The sequence below is a fragment of the Zingiber officinale genome, chromosome 5B, assembly GCF_018446385.1.
Source record: "Zingiber officinale cultivar Zhangliang chromosome 5B, Zo_v1.1, whole genome shotgun sequence".
NCBI lineage: Eukaryota > Viridiplantae > Streptophyta > Magnoliopsida > Zingiberales > Zingiberaceae > Zingiber > Zingiber officinale.
In genome coordinates this window covers 135,301,803-135,328,701 of record NC_055995.1, presented here as the reverse complement: position 1 = coordinate 135,328,701, position 26,899 = coordinate 135,301,803, and the positions used below count along the sequence as shown (strand labels likewise).

Sequence of the window (26,899 nt, the reverse complement as noted above, 5' to 3'; positions counted from 1 at the left end):
ATATCCCATGGGATAGAGGAAGGAACAAAAAGTGAACCCAACTCTCCAACCCATAAGAACCAAGACTTGAGAGTTGTTCATGAAAGTAGTTCAAAACCTCACAAATTCATCATTGGTTATCATAGAGCTTAATGGGTTTACCCCAATTCAATGTCACGAAGTAAGGGATAGCACTTAGAGGACCGTAGGACCTCTCTAAGAAGGCAGTCGCTTTAGTGAGGCTACCTTGAAAGTGGGTGTCGCGTTTGGGTAGGCACATTGGTATTATTCAAAAAGTCTATATTAGTTACCTCGGGATAGACCACCTTCATACGTATCAATATTGAGATAATAAAGAGAATAATATTTAGGGTGTTACCAAACATCATGGTGAAATCAAAATCCTAGAATTGTTTCCCAAAAGTGATTCTCTCCTAAGACTCCTCTTGCTTTCTTGATTCATTTTCTTTCTCTCACGATTCTCGCGATTTTCGATTGTCTAGATAGTCTGCTTCGTAATTTTGACTAGTACTCGATTTACCATCTTGTGGGATTCATATTTTATTACTTAACGACAATCGTGCACTTATGAATTTCTCACATCAATGGGAAATATCTTATATGAGACTTTAAATAGCTTAGGGTGATTAAATTCATTGATAGATACAATTTCGTATTGTTACTTTGTTGACTAAATTGATATATAGAAGATGTAAGCTCATTTATTGTCGAATTAATGTTAACAGAACTAATAATTTCTGAAAGATGCATACACATTCCCATATGTGCTTGCATACAGCATATGCATTAAGCAGTCGGTCAACCGCACATTGTCGGGATACATCTACAAAACGAGGCCACAAGAATTTCAAAGTAGAAGTGGAAATGAACTTTTATTCAGGCCTCATAGAGAGAATATGTTAATATAAATTGGAAAGAAAAACAACGAAGAAGCTAGATTTAACCAAATCTAGCCTGAACAACTTGTGCAGAATAAAATATAGCTCGAACATTAGTATGTTAAATGGTCAAAGTGTGAATTAGAGAAAAGAAAAATGAAGCCCAAATATTCAACTTGGTGAAAATCTAGCAACCAGTTAAAATCCCTCATAACTCAGTAACTCAGATGAGCACTCCAACCCAAAACTCAATTTTGTTTTCTGCTTTGGTTTTGATTTGAAAAATTTATAAAAAAAAAAATTGGTCTCAGTTTTGTTTCTCTTTACCAACTCTAGTGAACTAAAAAACCAAAGCAATCAAACCAACCTAAATACTAAACATGTGTCCAAAAATCCTTTTGTAGTCCTTTATAGCCTCCAGAAGTTTCTCAAGTACATGATCAAGGCTTACTTATCAAGTATTACACTAGCGGGTTTTTCAGGATGACGGTGGCAGACAATTTTTACTGTGTTAAGTTTATTCAGAAATCTCAACCTAGAATGGCCATGGTTTTGGTAAGGAAAAGCAATTATGCAAGTTAGAAAAAGTACCACCAGGATGGAATGGCCCTCGAGAACTATGTTAACTGTCACATAAATTGCATATGTTTCAGATATAAGGGTAAATTATGTGTCGATCCCTAGTAGTTCACCCCTCTCTTATATTATTCATATACTATTAGAATGTATCTCTCATTCTTTTTCAAATCTCTGTTTCAGTGCAGCATATTATTTGTTTAATCTAATCTAACAAAAAAATTAAAATACATAGTGTTATCTATGTAATTTTTATTTTTTAACCTTGTTCTTAACAATCATATCCAGTCAAAAAAATACTCTTTTAGATAACAGCGTGTCTTTATTTATGTAAATAAGCTACATGATGGACTAAAGTGAAGAATTTGGGAAACAACAAATAAGAGTACATGAAGTACCAATAAATAATTGTTAAAGGAAGTCTATATATGTGGCCCAGAATAAAAATAAAATTGAAGATCAGCTTACTAGGTTCAATTTTTTGATAATATATAAATATTTCGAAATGCATAAGCATAATAACTGAACCCAAAAAGCACTTGCAACTAAAAGCAACCATTAAAAAAATATGATAGTGTGAATAGTAAACCTCTCCAAGACGAAGGCAAGCTCCATAAATGCCTCCAACCAAAGTTGAAAATATAGAATACCAGATCTGAGTGTCCATAAAATAAACCTAAAGTGACGAGCATCAGATCAATAAATCAATCTGCAAAGAAATAGGTATATAGGCTGAACATAATCAGGATAAAGAAGTATACAAGAACTATAGGAGCCCAAAGCACAATCACAGCAACAATGTTGTTATTGGCTGCAGATAGCAAACACTGTTTTAGCGAAAACATAACATATCAAAAGCAATTTGAGGGCAGAGAACATTTCTTTCTGAGTATATACCTCGTGGGAAAAATTCATGCCATTGGTAAGTTGTTATTTGCTGACTCATGATATCTTTTGTTGGTTTCACAAGAGGATTGATCTATATTAAAGAAAATAACTTGGAATGACACCACAGGATTATGTGCATATTTGACTCATGAAAAAAATTAGCAAAAATCAGTTCAACAGTCAAGTTTGTGCGCAACTTGAAGAAAAATGACTTTATGGTGATCTTTCAAAAGACAAGTTTACCTCAATATAGAAACTGAAGGCCAACTTTGTAGATATAAGAAGCACCCAGAACACCGTATATCTTTTTAAAAAAATAGCAAAATGACGCATGTCAAAATAAGGTGGCATGTATACTAGTAAAAAACCAGTGCTATAATGGCAAAAGAAAACAGATGTACATACTTGAAAAGTGACCATGAGCTTTCATGCATCCCTCTTCCCACATATAGATGAGGCTGCAATAATTAAAAAAGAAACTTCTCATATTCCTATAACTAAAATAACAATGGAGAAATAATGACTTCAAAAAACAGTAATTACCTGAGACCACCACATTAAAAGAGTAACAATTTTATAATTTGAACGCTCAAGAAACCGTCTCAGAAACGGGAATAGGAATAACAATATAGCAAGCATATTTGGCAATAGATAAAGGACAAGTGCCAAAATGTAGAGCGAAGGCTGATTCTGACCATCCCCGAGCCAACCTTTAATTGCCCTTGCTAAGCCAGTAGGATTTCTCCAAGAGTAAGCATAAGTAACTGGTAAAATTATCACCCATACAGCTGCCGAAATAACCTTCAAAACATATCTCAGCTTAGCAAGATAAGACATCCTTCTTCTTGCTTTCCAGTTAAAGATTACATCAAGCACAGCTGCAAAATTAAAACAACAGAAAGTTAGAAGAACAGGAAAATATATAAGACAAATGAGCTGTGCCTTGTTCACATTTATTATCAACCACTAGAAATAGATAAAAGTTGGAGGAATCTACAAGACAATCAAAACAAGGAAAACTCTTGAAAATTTCCAAGTGGAACAGAGCCAGAAATCACAAAAGATTATATAAATAAAAATAGAAAAATATAAAGATATGATTTACCATGATCATAGGGATCTGATTAAGTAATACTCTCTATAGATATGTATGATATTGACGAATAAAAAAAGAATATATTTAATTCTCCCGAAATTCTTAACATGGTATCAGAACGTCATTCCAAACCCCCCTAGCCTCCTTTTCTCTTTCATTAGCCGTCGCTGGCCAAGGAGGAACCCTCAATCATCAATCTGTCATCGCCCAAATTCCAATTGTTAGAATCTCTACGTGTGAGCCAAACATGTTGTTACGAGTTTTCTAGTCCAATCCCACGTGCTAGCATGTGAAAGCATGTTCATTATTGGAAATTTCTTCAGTTGTCACTATTATGGTCGCCCTACTCCTTACAACATCTTTGTAAACCTGGTTGAGTAAACATCAGCTCAAGAGTGTCACCTTTTTGTGCAACAGGTTCAGAATTTCTTTAGTATTTCAGATTTAGTTCTCAGTTTTTTTTTTCTTGTTGCTCTTTGGCGATATGGCTGAGAAGAAGTTTATCATGAACTCTACTGATAAATATGTCAATTCTCTCGGCGCCAAGAATCGTTAAAATCTTCATCCACACCAATTACTACCATCGTCGAGTCAGGTAAACCAAATACATGTCTTCTTCCTCATCTTCCAAATGGGTCATTGATTATGCTTATACTGTTACTTTAACAGATGGGTCAACCTTTTATGTTCTTCGGTCTGGCATAATTACTCCAACACCTACAATTCAATTACACTCTCTCTCTTAATTGTCTTTTAATTTAATTTCTGTAAGCAAATTCACCAGTACTTTTAACTGTTATGTCTCATTTTTTCTAGATTATTATCTTTTTCAAAATTTACGGCAAAGAAGATTATTGATAAAGGACATAAGTTTGGGGACCTATACACCCTTGATGCATAGGTACTAAAGTCCATAGCCTATACTGGAATAATCACCCCATTTGAAACACATTGTCAGTTGGGTTATCATTCACTCCCAGTATTGAAGAAATTTTGTCCCTAATTTTATAATTTATTCCCATTAGATTGTGAATCATGTCAATTTGCTAAATATCATCGTCTTAGTTCAAGTCCAAGAGTAAACAACTAAGCTAGTGCTCCTTTTGAATTAATTCATTTAGATGTTTAGAGACCTTATCCTATTATATCACAAACTGGGTTTAAGAATTTTGCTACTTTTGTAGATGACTATTCTTGTATAACATGGTTATATTTAATGAAAAATCGTTCTAAGTTATTCTTTCATTTTTCTCCCTTTTTTGCTGAGATTAAATCTCAATTTACTGTTTCTGTACAAATATTGCAAAGTGATAACACACGGAATACTTAATGGAAACTTTTCAAATTTATATGACTCAACAAGACCATGTGTAGACACACCATCTCAAAATGGGATTGCAGAGAGAAAGAATAGACACCTTGAAACTGCAAGAGCTTATTATTTCAAATGCAAGTTCCTAAACAGTTTTGGGTAGATGTAGTTTCCACAACTTGTTTTCTAATTAATTGTATGCCATCGTTGATTCATGCTGAGACTCCTTATCACGTTCTCTTTCCAAATAAATCACTTCTTCCTATTGAACCTAGAACATTTAGGTGTGCTAGCTTTGTTCCAGATATTCATCCTCAAGTCATAAAACTTGATTAAAAACTTTTGAAGTGTGTTTTTCTTGAGTATTCTTGGGTTCAAAAAGGATATAGAAGTTACTGTCCTAATCTTAGCAAGTATTTGGGGTCCACTGATATCACTTTTTTTTGAAACCACACCTTTTTTCCTCTACCAATCGCCCTCGCCAAGGGAGGATGATGAGTTGTTATTCTATACGATCACATCCTCTATTTCAGACCTTATTGAATATGTTCTTGTTAAGCCTCCCATACAGCAAGTTTTTTTTTGGCAACATATTCCTCCTAATCCATGTCCTGCGCCAACTTCTTCTTCTTGGGATCCAGTTTCAAGTAATGACCTACCAATTGCTCTTCTCAAGGTAAAGGTAAATGTACTTATCCTTTTGTGTCTTATAATCACACTTATCGTCATCATTCATGAAATTCTATCTCATGTTAGTTGGTGTAATGCTATGATTAAAGAGATGAATGCTCTAGATGACAATGGTACTTAGAACCCTAGTCATCTGTAGAGAAAAAAATAATTGGGTGCAAATGAGTGTCTACAAATAAAGTCAATCGTGATGGGTCTACTGCCCGACCGAAAGCCCTAGAGAGGGTATGGTCACACGGCTTTGCTGAGATTTTAATTGTTCTTTAAGATTGATTGTGTAGTGGATATCACTAGATTTTGATCAGGATTGAACATTAGTGGAATCCTGTTTTTAAGGTGCAGGATGAACTGTAGGAATGGCTAGTCATACTCTTCATTTAAACACCCCAAGTACCTCATTCATGAGGGTGATAAACCAAGCCTTGGAACCCTTTATAATTTCAGTACACCTTGATCTACAGTGACGCACATGATACCTACACGAAACACATATGCCTCATCCTATAGATCCATAGGATAGAAAAGTTTGTTTGGCAATTTGAAGTACTCCTTTTCACAACCCTAGCTTCTTTCCTCAGATTTACCAAATCTGAAGAGAACACTTCGACACATCTAGGGAAATTAAAGATAACAAGGACTAGATTAAACCAAATACCCTTCAGATGATCAAATCTTCACAGTTTTGTGACATTCTATAGACGCTTCATTAAGGAATCAATATTATGATAGCTCCCTAAATGAAGTTGCTAAAGAAAGCAAAGTTTCAATGGTCTAAACCTGCCTTTGCCACCTTTTGGGATAAATAGAAGGATAGCTAAGATGCTATTTTTTAGAAGTGCTGACCTCTCTAAAGCATTTAAATTATCTTGTGATGCATCTGAGGTAGGTGAAGGAGAACCATTGAACCAAGAAAAAGATTCAATTGCATTTTTTTGTGAAAACCTCAACAAAAACAAACATCCTATTCAAGTTACAACCAAGACTTTCAAACTATCATTCAAACCCTTAAGATATTGGCACTTCTAAATTTCATTCAATGACCTACCCACTAACCACAATGCACTAATAATGTATACTAAATTTCATTCAAACTGAGGAAAAGTTGAGTGTCAAATATGTTACATGGGTTAAGTTCCCTCAGGAATACACTTCTATCGTAAAACATTGCCCTAGTGTAGATAACAAATCCATTGATCCACTAAGTCATATTATAGGACCATTGCACACCATAAACATAGAAAATGTACCCAAAACTGATTTTAGTAAATCATGATGCAAAAAATATAATAAAACACAAAAGAAAACATGACATTCATATTAATAAACATTTAATTAAAAAAGGATTTAGAGAGCATAAATAATTTTTGAACAGTCAAACCTTGGCCCAGCTTTAGGATTGCAGCAGTTATGAATATGCTTAAAACCTTCCTAACCACTTCACCATCAAAGATGGCACTTGAGCCACCATTCCATGCAATTATAATCATGGCCTTTAAAACAGAAATGCAGATAACGTAAATAATAGATAAGAAAATAAGATATGTGTATAAGCATATAACTAGCTAGATGAAGTCTAACAGTAAGCAACATGCACCTGCAGACATAAGATAAAGAAGATCCACATTCTATCAAAACTTCGAAAAATATGCCAGAATGAGCGTATCTCAACAAAATTAATTTTTCCAATCCACCGATCTGAGCTTGATTGTTTGTTATCCTGAAACCAGACATGAAACTCCGCATAAACTTCATGATTCATGTTTGCTTATCGAGATAACATTAAAGATATGGTTCAACAAAATCCCTTAAGCATGTCAGCAATATTTCCAAAGGCATTCATAAGCTAGAACAATCTTGAACTTTCACAAGTAGAATATATGAAAAGTTATGACATGATAAAAAATTGATCATAATAGAAAAATGATAAAATGACACTATTTAATTTAAAATTCTCACCAGGAAAGAGATTTGAGAATAACAAAGCTAACAATATGGAGAAGCGAGCAGCATTAAAAAAACTAGCCAGCAGCAGTGATGGTGTGAGTGGCAAAATGCTCACAATAATTATTAGAGTAGAAAATTAGATCACCCCATGAATTTACTAATTCTATAACTAAAGAACCCTAAATTTTAAATAAGTCAAACATTTTATAAATAATAGAACTGAGTAAATACACAAATAGATTATGATAAAAGTTCAAAAAAGTTAGCAACAAACTTGTTATCTCAAGCAAAAAGGCATGTAGATGCAATCACCCTTTTAAAGGGATCAATCGCCCATGAATACATATTGAACCATTCATAGTTATAACTATAACCATTTGAACTACATCAGTACCTTTACATGAATATAAAAAATGCATACTAAAAACCTTTTTTGCAACAGCTTACATATCAACTATAATTAAATAACATTACCCTAAAACTTAATTAAATTGGTTACTTTGATGATGAAATTAATTATGCTAATTTAGATTAGCACACTACATTTCAATTTAATATTGAATATAAAAAATTGTGAGAAAAATAGTAAAAAATTATCAATGTAAAAATTGGTACTAATTCTAATTTTGATCAGAATTAATTATTTATCCAATTTGTTCCACTTTCAGTTATTTAACTACCTTATTCAATGAAATAAAATTAAAGAAGTATGAATTGTTTGGTGTAATCCCAATAGAATCCATGATGTCTTGACTGCTTATTTAGTGTTTCCTTAAGTCACCATCATGTATTGTTACTACCGATCCTACTTATTTATGCGGGAAGCAAACGCAAAATGGCACTGAGGCAAACTGAGCAGCTAGACTGCAAGCATGGATGACCGTTAGCCACCTCAAAGGTGTGCAAGAAATGAGTCAGGTAGCAAAGGGTCAAATAGTTTGGTGACAACATTGAAGAAGAAGCTAGAGATTATGCAAAAGCAGTACTGGCAAGACTTGAGAACAAGGTAGAGGCCACAAGATCAAATCAGCTGAGGAAGAGAGAAATAAGCAACCTCATTGTGAAGTTCACCAGCAATTTCAGGGACTAGATAATATCCTTCCTGATATTCACCGATGACTTCATTGTGTGTGTGTGTGTGTAGTGGTGGGTGGGTGGAGTCTGCAACTTCATCTTGTGGTCACCAGCAACTTCAGAGCCTGAATGATATTCTTACCTTCTCAGCTCATTCATAGGCAACTTCATCATGTGGTACCTCGGCAAGCATTCACACTGATAGAGGTGGTGTCTGCAAGATCTCCTTCACAGCCTTAGCTCATTCAGGTGTCTATTAGTCAGAGTGGGTCTCCAATCCAGAGAGGAAAGAACATGGAGCTATATAATTACTTGCCAGGGGTGCAAGTGCCAGGGCAGAGGAGATAGGCAATGTGCAAAAGGGAAAAGGCTGTGACGGATCAGGTTGAGGGTGAGCAGAAACATGACGATGAAAAATGTCGTCCCTTTGCCTCCTCAATGTCCTATTTCTTCATCCTTCTGTCCACACATGTTTCTGATTTTAGAGGAACAGATCAACGTAGCAGGCAATACAATTTAAGCAACCAATGAAATGCAGGCCATAGAAAGTTCCATGTGGCAGCACATCCCAATTCACCAAAACATGTCCTTCAATATATAGATATAATTCTGCACTCTTCATTTAGAAGCACATAGGTTGATTTTGAATTTGATTTGTTTTTACAAAATTAATTTAACTTGAAAACTAGATAACTAGATAGAAGTTTCTTCTAACTTAAAATTCAGATAACAAGATAGATGGTGTCCATGTTCAATAGCAAAGCTTAATTGTTAGATTTTCTCATGATTTGAACTCATGGATAGAAAGCAAGAGACATGAAAAAAGCAGGTAGATAAAAGATTGTCACTTTGACCCTACATATATGCAGCACAAGGTCCTATTTGTTTTCTAACAAAAAGCACACCAAATAGAAACCAGTTATCAATCAATAAAAAAATTTATGGGCCACACGTATATAACCAGAATAAAGTTCATGAACATAACCTGAGGGGAAACCATTACACAATTATCAGTTTACCACATGAACCAAATAGCAAGTCCCAACTAAAGTTATTTCTCCATAATGATGATGCAATTAAAAGAAGCTGGTAGAATTTTTTATGACAAATCATACCAATAATTAAATATCTAGATGCATCTAGCATCCTAAAAATACAGTTCACACTTAAAGTTATTTCCTCATAATGATAATGCAATTAAGAAACTAGAAGAATTATTGATAAACGAACCATACCAATAACAATAAAACAACCAAACATTATCCCACTAAGTGGGTCGGTTATATGGATCCTTCTACGTCAATGGACTCTATCCTCTACTATATCATCATCTATACTTAAATAAATTTTATTTTAATTTATCGTTACTAATCAAGTCTTTTTTAGTCTCTCTTCCCTGTTTGATATGTGTATTTGTCATAGTTTCACATAATCTAACCAGAATATTTATTGGCCGTCTACATGTCCGTACCATCTTAAATATGCCTCTCAAAGCTTTTTCTCAATAGATGCATCTCTAACTTTTTCCCTAATGCTCTCATTTCTTATTTTGTTCATCCTCGTATGTCGACCTCAACATCTTCATCTCTGTAACTCTCATTTTTTGCTCATATGCTCAAGTGATAGTCCAACATTCAGCGTCATATAGCATAGCAGATCTAACTGTCGTTTTATAGAAATTCCTTTTAAGTTTTAGAGAAACTTTACGATCACATAAAACACCTGACGCTCTCCATTTCAACCCCTCCATTGTTTTGTAAAAATGATTTTAATACTTAAAGCTAGTAGTTCTATACAACTCATCATTTCCTATTTTAACAATTATCTTATTACGTCTGATATTGCTAAACTTAAATTTCATATATTCTGTTAGAACTCTACTAGGCCTAAAACCTTTCATTTCTAGTATTTCCCGCCAAGAATTTAATTTAGCATTTACTCCTTCACATCTATCAAAACAATATCATATGCAAACAACATGCACCGCGATACCGTATCTTAAATGTGTATAGTGAGTTTGTCCATGATTAGAGAAAAAAAGATAGCAACTTAGAATTGATCCTTGATATAACCTTATCTTTATTGGAAATGTTTCAGTTAACCTACTTGAAGTCTTCACTCTGGCCGTTATATCCTCGTGCATATCCTTAATTAGTTAATATATGTTTCGCTAATACCCCACTTTTCTAGAATTTTCCATATAATTTCTCCTAAAACTCTATCATAAGATTTTTATAAGTTAATGAATATCATATGTAGATATTATTTTTGCTCCATATACTTTTCAATTAATTATCTGAGAAAATATATAGCTTCTATTGTCAACCTTCCAAACATGAACCCAAATTGATTTTCAATCATCGTGATCTCCTTAATCTTTTTTCTATTACTCTTTTCCAAAATTTCATGGTATGACTCGTTAATTTAATAACTCTATAGTTTGCACAATTTTGTACGTCTTCTTTGTTCTTATATAAGAGAATTAGAGTATTTACCATCTATCGATCAAATATTTTTTTTATTTTCAATATCATTTTAAATAATTTTGTAAGTCATTCAATACCTTATTTCCCTAGGAACTTTCATACCTCTATCGGAATATAATCTAGTCCAACAAGTTTCCATGTTACATCTCATTTAAAGCTTGTTCTACTTCTAAAGTTTAATTCTACAATAAAATTTTAAATCTTTAAACTCATTTAACCTACTTAAATTACCTAAGTCAAGTTGGTCGCCTAAACCTTCATTAAAAAGTTATGAAAATACCTCTTCCACCACTCTTTTATTTCTCCATCATTTACTAGTATCTATTGCATTCATCTTTAATACATCTTATTTGAATAAGATCTCTTATCTTTCTCTCACTTTAGTTATTATATAAATGTTTCATTCCCCTTCTTTTATATCCAATTTTCAATATAATTGTTTAATGTTTCATTCTTTGCTTCATTCCTTAGCCTGTTTAGTGACTATTGTATGTTTTTCTAAGTTCTCCTCATTCATACAAATATATAATTCCTTATAGATTGTTCGTTTTCATTAACTTTCTCTTGTACTTTCTCAATCGACCACCAAATTTCTTATTTTGTGGTGCATATCCCTTTGACTCACCGAATACACTCTTGACAACTATTTTCAACTTTGATATCATCTTATCCCATGTCGTATTAGAGTCACCGTTTATTTCTCCTAATTCTTATACTCCTATCTTTTCATTAAATATGTTTTGCTTCTCATCCTTCAACTTACACCTCTTAATTATAGGAGTCGTGTATATTTTCCTTTTATTAATACATACTTGAGGCGATCCAACACTACTAACCTATGTTGAGTAGTTAACATTGCAATCTTTACCAATCTTTCTATCCCTTTTTCTAAACATAAAAAAGACAATTTGCGATTTATTATTCTCACTTTTGAACATCACCAAGTATTCTCTTTTCTTAAAAAATATATTAGCTAGTACAAAGTCATATGCTATCGCAAAATCTAATATAGTTTTCCCTTCTTCATTTATTATTCCAAACCCATTATCCTCATCCACCCTCTTATATTTCTCATTTTTCACTCCAGCATGCTCATTTAAATTGTCTCTTATTAAAATCATTTCATTTGGCGGAAAATTTTGTAATACTTTATCTAGGTCGTCCCATAATTTGTTATCTTCATCTAATCATACTTAGGTGCATATATGCTAATTATGTTCATAATTTTTTTCACCACTACTATCTTGAAAGTTATAATTCTATCCCTCTTTCTAACTACTCCAACTTCATCCTTTAACGAACTATCTACAATAATACTCACTTCATTTCTTGTTTTACTTTTTTCAATGTATCGTAACTTAAAACCTGAGTTCTCTATCATCTTTGCCTTCTCGTTTGCCTATTTTGCCTCTTATACACACAAAATATTAATCATCGCATCTACTTCCTCCATTGATTTACAAGTGAAAGTTCATATGTTCCATATTCCATATCTTATACTATTAGTTTTCCTATAATATTTGTTCTTATCCAACCAAAGTGTAACAACTCTTGTCTAATTAACACTACACCTAAATTCTTATGGAGATGTAGCGGTCCTTACCGATACATTACAATCGAACCCTACAACATGAACTCTTGAATATTTAACATTACACCTAAGTTCTGGAAATGTAGCGGTCCTTGTCAAGACGTTACAATCGGACCCTGCAATGTGTTCCTTCCAAAGAACAACCTAGAATTAGCACAATAGTTTAATGGATCCATTTATTGAATATTTATCTTAGTTTAGCGCTGGTTGGTAACCTAACGCAACCCTCCTCCTTTATTCAAGCTTGGGACTGGCATAACTGAGTTAATTCATCATACTGACGTCTCTAGTTTGTTTTTCCATTTATATATATAACTGCAGATGTCACTTGCACATACTTCCATAATGAGTTTTCAATTCAACTAAGATATATACATAACTCTTAAAACATAAATTACTAGCGACCTTTGGTATCAGTCATACAGTTCAAAATTTATTCTTCAAAGAAAACACCTGAAGCTAAACTGGAAGGTCTTTAGGTTGTATTGTCATTGTTCCGAGTGACTCACTGGTTAATGTCTCCTGTCTTATTCGTCCCATTATCTAAAAAAATTAAAATATGTGAGTCAAGAGACTCAGCATATTAAAACTGTGTTATGCAATAGTTAGCGCATATAATCTAGTGTACTAAGGGACACATGCTAGGTAATTTAGGACTTGACTCCTGGCATCTCATAGACATGAACATAAGCATAAGCGTCGACATAAGCAGAATAACGTAAACGTAAGCATAAACATGTAAATAGATTTAAGCATGAGAATAAACATAATCATAAGCATACTTGCATGTCATAAGCATACATACTAGGGATGAGCATAAACATGATCATATATACACCTATCATGAGCATAACTCAAACATAGGCACAATCATAATCATAAACATAATCATAATCATGTATATAAGCATAGGCATAAACATCAACACACATAACATAAACATGAACATGAACATAAGCATGGCCATAAGCCTTCATGGTTTGGCGTGCTCCCCGGGTGTGTGTCCCCAGATCATACCACCGTCTCATACATGAAGTTAATTAATTCCTTAGATAAGCTTCCTAGACCCTTCTTAATCGGATTCCCAAACCCCTCTGCTTTGGTAAGGTTCATCGGACCCTTCTTAAGCCAGATTCTCAAACATCTTTTGTTTTGATAAGGTTCATCGGACCCTTCTTAAGCCGGATTCCATAAATGTAAACTAACTTAATTAATTAAATCTAACTAACTCCATCTATTTAAATTAATAAATTCTTAATTAATCAAAAAAATCCCTTTGATTAAATAATTCTGAATTTTAATTAAATTACAATTAATCCAATAAATCTCTTTAATTAAATAAATCCGAATTCTAATTAAATTGCAATTTAACCCAATAAATCCGCTTAATTAAATAAATGGTTTCAGATACTACAATTACAATGCATCATCTTATACTGAATTGTATATCTATTTTGTTATATATTGGTCCCAAGAGGCAAATTATAATATTTTTTCAACCAATTGGAGGAGATTACAAAATATCAATTAGCAAAAAATCAAGGGAGAGATCAAACTAGGCCATACTATGTGAATGGTCTATTAATCTCGAATGACATAGGATTAATACCACCAAACTGATGCCCATTGACTCCTTTACTGATTACAAAAGCCATTTTACTAAATCAAACTTTCCGATGCCATGAAACCATATTTCAGTATACAGAGCTCAAAGTCATTCTAACTATCAGGATAGCACAAGCCTGTTAACTCTGTAAACTGTTTATAGACACTCCCTGGTTACTAATTCAGTTGGGCATACTATAGAAGGAAATTGTTTTCACATTCTCAATGTTGTCAAATATGTATGATCATTAGAGCAACAATTTACTTAAATAATCTTAAGTTAAGTTCGCAGTCTTCCACACACACTTATACAACAGAGAAAACAAAGCACTAGGGCGCAATGCATGTGCTTGTACATCATCCTCATTGTTTGTTAAAATTTCTGGACGCTAATTTCAAAATAGATGTTTGTTGAGACTTCGATCATCCTCAAGCAGAGGTTACTGTCTAAACAAAGAATATTGAATGGATAAAACCACCTCATAAATAATCCATATGTAAATGTAACAAATTAGACCGAAAATGATCTTAGTTTAGATCACCACTTCGTGTTGTATGGCATACCAAACAAAGGAATAATAAAACCTCCCTTGTTTGGTATGTCAGGATAACAATGACCTGGTAGCTCTGCAAACCTTTTAAAGACAATCACTGATTATTATTTCAACTGAGCATACAATAGAGGGCAACTGTTTCACATTCTCAATATCACTAAATAAGTAGGAACTTTAGAACAACAATTAAATAATATTAAGTTGAGTCTGCAGTATTCCATTATTCAACAGAAACAAGCAATCCCTAGGGCTATATGCATGTACCCAAGTACATCATTTTGTTGTATGTTAACATTTTTTATAAGTAATTTAGATGCTCACTAAGACTTCAATCACCCTCCATTGAATGGACAGAGATAGAACTGCCTCATAAATTATCTGTATGCAATAAATTGTAGCCAACGAAGTCTCAGTTTCAGTCACCACTTTATGTTGATGGCATACAAAACAAGTGACTACTAAGCCTCCTTTTATTAAATCATGTATACCAAAACACGTCCCCTCGGATGGGTCTAGTGGCTAGCGCATGAGGTGTTGTCACCATAAGGTCTGGGGTTTGAATCTCGACAAAGTCAAGATAAATGTCTCCCTTATGTGCTAATCACTATTCCAAAGGCTAGTAGCCGCCCATGATTTACCTCCTCCGTGTTGGCCCTGGGACGGGTTGGCGGGGGCGCTAGGGGCAAGCGTATTCGCCTTTTGCCACCATGTATACCAAAACACCACCAAGAGCACCATCATGCATAAGATAGTTTGCTATGAAACTATTCAGGTCGTGACACAGTAAAAATCAAAATTTCTATAGGGAATCAAATAGTTTGATCCTCTGATTATAGCTCTACAATGTATTCATCTCATCAACACAAAAATGCATTATTCATAGAATAAAGAGGAAAGGGAATACAATTCTCAAAAAAACAAATTAACAATTAGCAACAATACCAAAGTATGTTTTAGTGATTCAACATCTTCTCAATGTCATATCTAACTATTTTGCAGTACTCTAATACCTGGCAAGCCACCCAAACACAATGATATCTAACTCTGACTAAATCAGATTATAGACATCTCAAAATATTCCCCAGTAGCAAAAGATTAGAAGTTATGAAATAAGAGTATAGAAATTGTTCAAGTAAATTAAACTAAAAATGACAAAAATAAAACATAATAGATGAATGACAACCAATAAAATATCGACTTGTGGAAACCAAATGAAAGTCTTCACAAAAGAAAAGGCTAAAAGGTCATAAACACATCTAACTAGATTCACTAACGGCAAAAGACACTTTAGGATTTACTTCATCCTTTTTGTACATGAAAGGTTGTGGTGGCTGACAAAAAAAATCAGCTTCAGCTCTCATAGGCCATCCTAATCGAAAACAGTCTATAGACCTACAATAAAAATTATAAATAATTAGAAATGTTAATAAAGTGTATATTACATATCCTGCATTTGCATATTAGAATTACCAAAAATATTCATTCAAATCATCATAATTCCGCCAGTGTGAATGTTTTGATTTATCTCTCTTGCTTCTCTCAGCCTCCTGTATTATAACAATCAAAAATCCAGATTAACCAAATAGGAAAGAGATTTAACTGATGAAGCTGCAATTAGTACCTTTGCTATTGTTTGATAAATTGGAGTTACAACTTTTTTCAAAAATGCTTCTTTATCACCACCATATGCTGGCTTTAAATTTTCACCTGTCACTGAGCTTGTATTCCCAGCTAACATTCCATATAGTTCAAAGGCCATCTGACAAAGGGGATAAAAAAGAAAGATTTAAAGTTGCAGCTCTTAAAGTACAGGGATACCATGCTAAGATATAAACTAGAGTCCAAAGGTCAAAACCTACTGTCTACTGATAGTCTTTTCTCATTCTGCCCAAGGCAATGCTGCTGTCGCCCTTTTCAGGCAATACAAGTACATGTATTTGTAAGATCCTTAAGGGGGACTGAGTAGCATTTTAAAAAAATTATATATTTTGAAAATAACTCACTAATTCAAATATGCAGCAAAAGGTTAATTATTGATTTTAATTAATCTAATTTATAAAAATGAGTTTAAATATGAAGATAATAGCAAAAAAAAAAAAAAAGAACTAAGTGACACAGTGAATTTTACATGGTTCAGTAACTTCCAGGTTCCTTCTCAATGGCCTAATGATTTGTTAGGAGAATCAATCTTCATCAAAACCCACTATATTTTCTCTTTTCTGAAATATACTTCAAAGGAGGAGAAATCTGTTTACAAAAAATAATTTGGCTAACAAATAATCATTAAGGGGGACTGAATAGCATTTTTTTAAAATTATATATTTTGTAAGATCATTAAGGAGGACTGAATAGAATTTTTAAAAAATTATATATTTTGAAAATAACTCACTAATTCAATATGCAGCGAAATGTTAATTGTTGATTTTAATTAATCTAATTTATAAAAATGAGTTTAAATATGAAAAATAATAGCAAAAAAAAGAACTAAGTGACACAGTGAATTTTACATGGTTCAGTAACTTCCAGGTTTCTACTCAGTGGCCTAATGATTTGTTAGGAGAATCAACCTTCATCAAAACCCACTATATTTTCTCTTTTCTGAAATATATTTCAAAGGAGGAGAAACCTTTTTACAAAAAATAATTTGGCTCACAAATAATCAAGAAGCAATTTGCACAAGACAAAATAAGACAGGCTAATAATGATATGAACAGCTTATGGAAATAATGAACACTGAAATTCCGAGTTGTCGCCACATTGTGATGCCTATAGAGATCTTCTAGACGAACGAAATGAGCTTTAGCATGGCTTGGAGCATATTGAAAACCGCATTGAGTTGCCTATAGAGATCTTCTAGATGAACGAAGCGAACTTTAGCAAAGCCTGGAGCATATTCAACTATTATTGTTGTTGTTTTTTATGTCTCGTGTTATCTGAACGACAGTTATTCATCTATTATCAACTATCCGGTGGCCCGTATCATACTTCCAGTCATGCTAAAGCATTCTGATCGCCTAAAATGACTTCATCCAAATAAGAGATGCATTCCACGCTGTCTTTCCTGTCGCCTAGATATTCTTTGCAATCACCCAGATCAGCTTATTGTTGTCATGCCATCTCTTAGACTAAATTCTATACTAACTAGATTATTCGGTCACTCAAATCTATATTGTGGTCGTCTGAAACTACAATAAAACTCTTCTAGTCGCCCAAAAAAATGAAATTTTCATGAATTAAGCCAAAAAAGCATAAAACATGTTATGAGTGATCAACACTGCCTTCTGAATCAGAAAACCTTGTTATGGATTTTCTTTAAATTCTGTTGGGTATCTAATTTGTTTGACCTATGGGTACTTCTTAGCTGCCAAATATTTGGTCCGTTGACTCATTTGGACTTCGCTTGCCAAATGTGTATCCCTACTGACCCATCTAAACTTCTGCTAAATGTCTCTCTGATCCATCTGGACTTGTCTACAAAATGTCTTACCGCATTAACCAATCTAGATTTCGTCTACCAAATGTTTGGCCCTACTAATCCATCAAAACTTCGTCAACCAAATATTTAGCCTTATTGACCCATCTAGACAGGACTTTGACTTTCAAATTTCTAATCCTACAGACCCATCTAGACTTTGTTTGCCTTGTCAAACTTTCCTACACCTACATATTTGGAATGCAGATTAGATTACATAATAATTAACTTAAAAACCTTCGTCATACGTCAAAACCTCAAGTCAACTGATTAGTATCTATTTGCTCTAATAGTATTTTTTCTATATCAGTTACGAGTTACAATAGTTACAAGTTGTCAGCATTTCTTCCCTTCATCCAATAAAACATTAGCCCTTTCTAACTCTGAAGCACTATACCCATTTCATTATTAATCTTTAATTCACTCAGTTTTAGTAAATTATTGATTACTCCATTACACTTTTGTTATATCCAAAAGAATTCACATATCTCCACAAATGGTATGATAGTGTTCACTTTGGGCCTAAGCTCTCATGATTTTATTTTTGAGCTCTACCCAAAAGACCTCATACCAATGGAGAAATCTCCATCCTTTTAAACTCATGATCTTTTCCATTTCTTTTATTTATGGAACTTTGATTATATTCACACCAATCCTCTTCTCAAACAAAGGACTACCATTACTCTCATGGTCCGGGCTTCCCCGTAAGCATTCACTTTTGACCTACTCTGAACCTCCCTGCAAGTATCCAATCACCATGACTTGCTTGTGACCTCCCCGCAAGCATCCAATCATCCTGACCTGCTTCAGGCCTCCAACAAACATCCGATCACCCTGACCTGCTCGGACCTCTCTCAACTTCATACAAGATCACCCCACATGACATCTGGTCTGGACCATGGCTCTGATACCATTTGTTGTGTCTAAAAAAATTCACATATTTCCACAATAGTATGATATTATCCACTTTATGCCAAAATCCTCATGGTTTTGTCTTTGGGCTCTGCCGACCTCATACCAATGGAAATATCTTCATCTCTTTTAAGCTCATGATCTTTTTTATTTCTTTTCAATGTGAGACTTTGATTGTATTCCCAACCACTTTCAACACAAATATCAAATCATATAGAGTTTCATCATACATCTGAATGAAACTATAAAGAGAAAACTTGATATTTTTTATTATGTTCTAAAATGGAATATTGAACCATATAGAGTTCCATCTTCTGCATCAGTATAAATCTATAAGAAAGAAAACTTGATAAATTTTATTATGTTCTACATGGGATAATAATCCACCTATTTATAAAGAAGATGAGGAAACTAAACTCAAATATAAGAGTAGGCTATCTGTATCTATTCTTTCTTTGGGAAGCATGGCGTGCTAATATTCTCAAACATGTTTGCATCATGATTAAAGTGTTATTTTAATCCAATATGTTTGTGCATTTGTGGAACAATAGATTATTTGCAATGTAGATTGTTGAGATAATCATAATACATATCCACTAGTTTTTAATGTTAATGTTAAGGATGTCGAGAAGGAATTTTATACACACTATCTCACAATTAGTATCTGTTATATCCTTATGTTTTGCCTAGTTTTTAGTTTTCCATATTACAAGGTTGATATACATAGAAACATGTGGTGGATCTTTTATCAACATAGGAAGTATAAGACTCTGAGGGTGCGTTTACTCCGGTGGTATCCATAAGGAAAGGAGAGTTTTGATTTTTGAGAAGCTCTACCTTATTTACTAATAACACACTGAAAGGCCTTGACAGAGCTATCTGCGGAGTGATTTCCCACCTAAAACTCATCTACCCAAAAAATAGAGCAAACGAAGTACAATATCAATTAATCAAGACGTAAACAAGGTTCAAAGTTTCTAGTCATGCTAAAGTTTAGACTTCAATTGAAATGATATTATTTCAATATCATGCCGAGCTTCGGACATGTCGTACCTATGGCAAATTAGAAGTGAAGGAGAAAGAAAATCAAGAAAATGAAACCAAAAAAAAGAACTATAGAGACTTTGCTTTCCATCCAAAATGATACGATTTTAATATTAAATTGTATGGACACAAGCTATAAAAAAATAACAACATTAACTCAGTTTATCTTAACCTGCATTGTAGCATGCTAAGGAGTGTCAAATGTTGACATGAAAGAATATTCTAAGAGGCATTGTCCATGCAAAATAGTATCGGTTTCGATAATTTATCAAAATAATATATTTTGACATTGGTCGGCGAGGTATGAAATTTTATACCATATAGATACATAAAATGATCTACCCCTGTCAATGCGATGGCAGAAATACAGACATCAGATGAGGGCACACAACGCAAGTCAAAAAGTCATGTGGCACAAGCAAGCTTCTAGGGAGGGTGTTTGGCTTCAGCGAGAGTCCAAGATGTGCAAAGTACTCTGACAGAAGCACCAAATAAAGAACAAAACAATGTGTCCTCTTCCGCAGGTTCCTAGTGATCTTCTAACTCTTCTTCACACTAGACATAGTGGCTTAAAAGCATAGCAGAGGTGAGATTTGAATAGATACACGAAGGAAATTCTTGGCAGATATGAACAGCTAGCGGTAGGTTACAGCCACAGACACAGCAGTGGGCACCCATCCTTTGTGACAGAGTCAGGAAACAGACATCGGTAGAGGGCTCAGCTGCAGATTTGCAGCAGTGAATTGGAGAGGATGGCAGGCAGATGTAGCTGGAGCTAAGTGGCTGAAAGGCTGCTGCTATACCAACTTGGACAATAGGGTTCACGATCAAGATTCTCTTTTTTTTCTCTCCTCTCTAAGGGGGTGTTTGGTTGATGGGTTTGGGAATGAAGGAATGGAATGATAGTAAAAGATGGTGTTTGGATTGTGGGTTTGGGAATGACAATTTGGGAATGATTTCTAGATTTATGGGAATCAACCAAACCCATATAACTAGGTGGGTTTCATTTCCATTCTTATTCCCATTACACCTTACTATCAAACTTATACTCATAGTCATTCCCATCATTTAACCAAACGCCACCTAAACTTTTATCAGGGAGTGATATATGTTTGTCAGATTACAAATAAACCGACTGGTGTGGTTTGTTGTGCAAGAGAAATCCATTTTGCAATGAACAGAAAAGTGAAACAAGCAGCTGGCATTAGACAAACATAATGAATTTGGACAGCATACATGATGATAGATGTAGCAAAGACATTCTGGCATAAATCTCAAGTTTGCAGCTTCACCCCATATAAGGAGATACAAGCCCATATACAATAGCTTCCGTTGTTGCACTTCCTGTTGTATAGTTGGCAACCTGCAATATTTACCATTTAAAAATATTATATAGATAAGGAATAGTCCAATGGTATTTGAGTGAAAAGGTTGATATTAATGAGTTCTATTCTGGATGCATAGAGACTGGAAAAAGAAGATCCAAAACATAATGGTTAAGATATCCTCACCATAGACTACTCTTGCGATTCAAGAACTTGCACCACTTTTTATAGTTCTTAAACAATTTCTTCATGACTTCAGTTAAGGCACGTTCATCCAACTAAACAACCAACCCACAATAATAATGTGAGAAGAAAAATCAGAGGCAATATAATTATATCATGTATGCTATTGGAAGCACTCTAAATATATCAGAGAAAAGAGAAAAACCTTGGATTGTTGGCCAGGCTTTGGAATTTGGCGTAGGTGAGCATTTGCAAGTAATAAAACTAAGTGTTCCCTTTGATTAGAGACGTTATCCTCCTGCATGAATTTAGAAATATTTTTTTCATGAGTTACATAATGCACAGCACAATTAACTGAGTGTGCATCATCTCATAGAGAGAAGTAACCAAAGGTGCATCATTACCTGAAATCCAAACATAATCTGAAGCCAATCTAATAGATCTGCATTAGTTTTCTTCTTGCAATCCTTCGGCCATGGAAGACCCCTTATGTTTCGAAGGGCAAATACAGCTGCTTGAACCTAAATTTAAAAAAGAGCACAGATATGCCAAATCAGACTTACAAAACCAAACATATAATTCATTCGAATATATCTAAGAAAGTAAGGATAATACCTCTGGATAGCACATAATAGCTTCATTTGCACTATCTGGGTCAAAAGGAAGAATATTGTACGGGCCAAGAGTCTTAGTCTTTTCCTCTATTTTATTGTGAGTTTCCAATATCTGTATTGCTTGCAAACATTATTGGGGATGTCCAAATCATATCAATTTTTAGGTTAGTAATACGACAAGATAACCAAAATTTAGGCTTTTTTACCTCAGGTTCCACTTCAAGAGATTGTGTCTGGTTAACAGCTTTTAAAACCTCAAATAATACAGCAGCAGTTTGATATGCTTTTGTAAGTTGAGCACTAGTTAAAAGAAACTAACCCATCAAAACAATTGCATAATAGACAGCTAATAAAGCAAATTTTTCATCTTACTTACCGATCAGCTTTATCCACTGCACTTTGGAGTGCTTGGATAGAATTCTTATGGTAGTCACGGTAAAAGCTCTGCATTTCTCGCGGGTCACTTCTTTGGACTCTTCCCTCAAGTGTAGGATCATTTTCCTGATAATATCAGACAATAATCTATCAAATATTCTCAAACACATTATCGCAGTTAGGATTTAAAATCCTACTTTGAATTAATAAGTTGTCTAAGTTGTTTCAATTATTATACTTCAGTATATTTTTTAGAAATAAAATCTTTATGAGATTGCTTATATTTTCTCCTTAGAAGAGCTTGTATGACTTTTTTTTGGTTGGGAATGAACTAAGTTGATATTTTACAAAGAGTCGGCCTAGTTGTCAGTCTATAAAACAGGTTAGGATCACATATATTGAAATCATCATCCAGTTTATAAAAATATCCTCTTGGGTGAGTCTGAGTTTTTTTTTTTTTTTGCAGTTTTATTTTTCAAGCTGCATCAATTGGTATCACAGTTGAATTCCTGATTTGTTCTTGATGTGAATTCCCTAATCATGTTCATGTTTCAGTATCACAATCTGCACAACCCTTCCCACTTCACAAGAAGAATCTCCTGTCCAGATGAGACTCCATACACACAGTGAAGCCTTGCATCCCTTTTTGCAAACAGCCCTGCCTTCTAAATCATTAGCTCCACCATCAACAGAGCTCTGCAAGCCCTTCACTGGACTTTGTAGTCGCATCGCCCCACTAGTAGCAACCCTGGTTCCTCCCTAGCTTTTCCAAACAATAAGACTAGGCCTTCTTCATCGATGCTAGCTCCCCAAAAACATAAGGAACATGCACACAAGTCAATGAGGCATTGCCAATATAACGCCATTGAAACATCGTCATTCAAGTCATTTGTGCCTCGTGCACAATTATCTGTAAAGCCTTGTCGCTAGCCGATTTAGCCTCGAGGGATTCATTGTTATCACCTCCACTATCAAGCATTGTCACTGGCCACCTGCTTCTATCATTCATATGACATTCCCACCGAAGGAGGTGTTATGAATGGATATCTATGTGATCAAAATTTTTCTTCTCAAAATATCTTTCACTGTACCATTTATTTATAAAAATGATGTTACTCTACACTCATCAGATAGAAAATTTTCATTTGTAGTAACGGAATTTGTATATGCTTAAAGAATACATAATCCCACATCATTCAGACACTTGAACAACAAACTTTAATGTCATCCCACATCATCGAAGCCAAAAAAAGTTCATGTAGATGCTTGTGCAATAAACTTTGACATCATCCCTACAACATCAAAGTTGCAATTCTTCACATAGTCTTTACTTCGCACAATATCTCCCTGTAGTAGCATATTTCCACCATCGTTCTCTTCATGGTTTCCACTCGTGACAATTTTCTTGTTCGTGACACCTGACTCTCATGTTCCATATTGCATCTCTTATGCAGGAGCCACATACCAACCGCATCTCCTCCTGGTTTTGATCAGGACTCCCACACACAAGCTCAGGTCTCTTTCGTAGGAGCTGCACATCAGCATGTCACTTCCTGGTTCACAACATTGCTCAAATATCTTCCGTAAGCTACCTAGGACTGGCCAGCATAGGTGAGTCCCCGCAGGTGATACGCTAACAACTCTCCCAGAGTCCTAGCTCATTACAAATAAAAGAACTGAACCTTTTTTCCATTCCACTTGGTCCACGAACAAAATTTCAAGTCTGGAACCCTACCTCAATATCAACAATGCATTCTCTATGGCATTAATCAGCACAAACTTCAAGGCAGCCCCCAATGTCAACCTCATTCTCATCCACATCCAATGCCCTCTAGTTTTGGGCCCCTCTACCCTCTTAAACCCCATGATGATTACCATTGAGAAGTTGAATGGAAAGAATTATCCTTCATAATTCGCGTAAGATTTATGGGTCTAGGGAAGTTGGATCATCTCAGTACACAAGCAACTAATACTCCAGAATTCATCTGAGTTATTTGGAAAAAAAAAATAATGAGCAGCTTCTTATCCTCTTGTCACAGTCAATTGATCCCGCAAAATGAGTATTTTTTAACGTATTGTGCTATGAGATATGGACATTGGCTCGGCCAAATAAGAGTAGCATATCTCAAGTTTATGACGTGATTGATAGTATGTTTCGGTTATGCCTGGGCGACATTAAGATGCCCTCTCATGCAGGTCAGTTCCAAACTATTGCGACCAATGTAAGAGACATATTCCAAAACACTTGGGATGTTTCTCTCTAATGTTCTCATTTTTTATCTTATCCATCCTCGTATGTCTGCATATCAACCTTACATTCTCATCTCTACAACTCTCATCTTTTGTTCATGTGTTTGAGTCATAGTCCAACATTTAACTTCATATATCATAGCAAGGCTAATCATCGTTTTATAGAACTTCTCTTTAAATTTTAGAAGTGTTTTACAATCACAAAGAACACTTAACGTTCTCCTATATTTCAATACTTTTGCTTTCCTTGTATTTTATATAATTTATGTCAGATATCTGTCAACCCCTTTATCTTTTTGCAAAAATAATTTTAAATACTTAAAGCTTTCAGTTATAAGTTACAGATAACTTATCATCTCATATCTTAACAATTATCTTACTACGTTTAATATTGTTAAACTCAAATTCTATATATTCTATTTTTATTCTACTAAGCCTAAACTTTTTCACATATAGTGTTTTCTGTCAAGATTTGAGCTTAGTATTTACTCCTTTCATGTCCTTATAGATCCTTCCTAAAAAAATTTTAAAGGCACTCTTAAATTGAAAATAGAGGCAGGTTATGCAGGATGAGATGTATGCATTCTTTCTACACCAATGGCCCTCTTGGGAAACCTACATGGGGTGCAAATGAGATGCATCATTAAATGCTCTCCTTATGGCACCATCAACCACCTCAAAGCTTGTTTGGTGGTTAAATGGTACAATTAGATTTATAAAGTCGAGATAGATTATCTAAGTATCTTTTGGCCAATGGCCAAGATTAGTGTGCAAGATGAATAAAATTTTCATATAGACTAAGCAATTTCCGAGATCTTGGTTTGCCAAGCTTAGCTCAGCTATTCTTCAATATGTAAATGATCATTCATTATTTAATCTTATCTCTAAGTCAAAGCATGTGTAAATGATTTCGTCGTCACAGGTGATGACTCTTAGTGCAATCAACCATGGACATTGATGCGGTTGATCTTGATATGGCTGACAGAGTTTAAATTAGATTTAATTTATGTTCCTCAATCAAGTGCACAGGTGCAGAAACATGAGAAGGTTAGAGAAAATCCATATTGGTCGAGATTGACTTGACATTTGGTAAACGAAAATCTCATTAAATTTAACTAGATATTTGGTAAATGGAGATATCCAAGTAGGTTAAAAATACAAAACTTGGCAAGACAAAAAATTTAAAATGTACTTAGTAAAGTGAAACGTTGGCAAAAGTCTAAAAGGTAATTGGCATGGTAGCTGTGAATGAAATGTGCACAATAAGAAATAAATGTTTTGAATCAAAGTTGATGAATAACTTCAAAGTCTAGCAGATTCATTAATTGAAAGTAATTTCAGTCGGGAAACAAGCCTTGCAACAACAACTAGATTTTAGTCGACAAAAATGAATGGAGTCACCAAGAATCAAAGAGTCAAGTCATTCATAAAAAATTACAAGCTTATCTAGGTGAGTCCACTAACCAGACATAAACAAAAAGATAACTAAATTATCCAAGTTAATTGATAGAGGTTGGAGTCCAATGCTTAGGATTTGAGTTGATTGAAAATCATTTGAGTCAACTAAAGACAAAGTGATTGTTGAAAAGATCTTCTAGTACCAGTTTGTATAAGATATTGTTGCACCCCAGGCAACTCTCTCCCTCTCCGCCTTTAATTGCAAAAGAAGAGGAGGAGAAATGGAATAGGATCGCTCACAAGGCAACGAAGAAATCCCACACAAGATAACACAAGAAGAAAACCAAGAACAAGAAAGAAACAAGAGAAAACGAAAGATTACCGTGGTTCGGCGCCGTGCTTACTCCACAAAAATAGTCAAAGTTTTATTAGAATTCTTTCAACACATACATAAGGTTACAATGATCCATTATTTATAATACCTAAATCCTTACATGATATTTCAGACCAAAAATACCTAAAAAAAACCCCGAAATTCAAGTTTTCTGTCACCTCTTGGACGAGGCATAATCGGGTCGTGCCTCCTAGGCACGATCGTGCTTAGCCATGTTGCTTCTCCAGATGTGTCGCAC

At 34.3% G+C, this 26,899-nt stretch overlaps 1 protein-coding gene across 1 annotated transcript in view; it reads right to left on the bottom strand.

Moving 5' to 3' along the window:
• The window catches only part of LOC121986167 (callose synthase 3-like), a 126,307-nt gene that overhangs the window by 65,992 nt on the left and 33,416 nt on the right, over nucleotides 1–26,899 (bottom strand). Inside the window, exons 4-19 of the mRNA XM_042539991.1 lie at nucleotides 22,621–22,745; nucleotides 22,451–22,544; nucleotides 22,246–22,356; nucleotides 22,035–22,151; nucleotides 21,836–21,928; nucleotides 21,634–21,725; nucleotides 21,359–21,485; nucleotides 16,316–16,453; nucleotides 16,165–16,241; nucleotides 15,993–16,086; nucleotides 7,035–7,157; nucleotides 6,819–6,930; nucleotides 2,886–3,220; nucleotides 2,748–2,800; nucleotides 2,586–2,646; nucleotides 2,352–2,433 (exon numbers count right to left, since the gene is read on the bottom strand). Of these exons, the coding sequence (XP_042395925.1) occupies nucleotides 2,352–2,433; nucleotides 2,586–2,646; nucleotides 2,748–2,800; nucleotides 2,886–3,220; nucleotides 6,819–6,930; nucleotides 7,035–7,157; nucleotides 15,993–16,086; nucleotides 16,165–16,241; nucleotides 16,316–16,453; nucleotides 21,359–21,485; nucleotides 21,634–21,725; nucleotides 21,836–21,928; nucleotides 22,035–22,151; nucleotides 22,246–22,356; nucleotides 22,451–22,544; nucleotides 22,621–22,745 (1,834 nt within the window). The remainder of the gene's footprint in view (nucleotides 1–2,351; nucleotides 2,434–2,585; nucleotides 2,647–2,747; nucleotides 2,801–2,885; nucleotides 3,221–6,818; nucleotides 6,931–7,034; nucleotides 7,158–15,992; nucleotides 16,087–16,164; nucleotides 16,242–16,315; nucleotides 16,454–21,358; nucleotides 21,486–21,633; nucleotides 21,726–21,835; nucleotides 21,929–22,034; nucleotides 22,152–22,245; nucleotides 22,357–22,450; nucleotides 22,545–22,620; nucleotides 22,746–26,899) is intronic.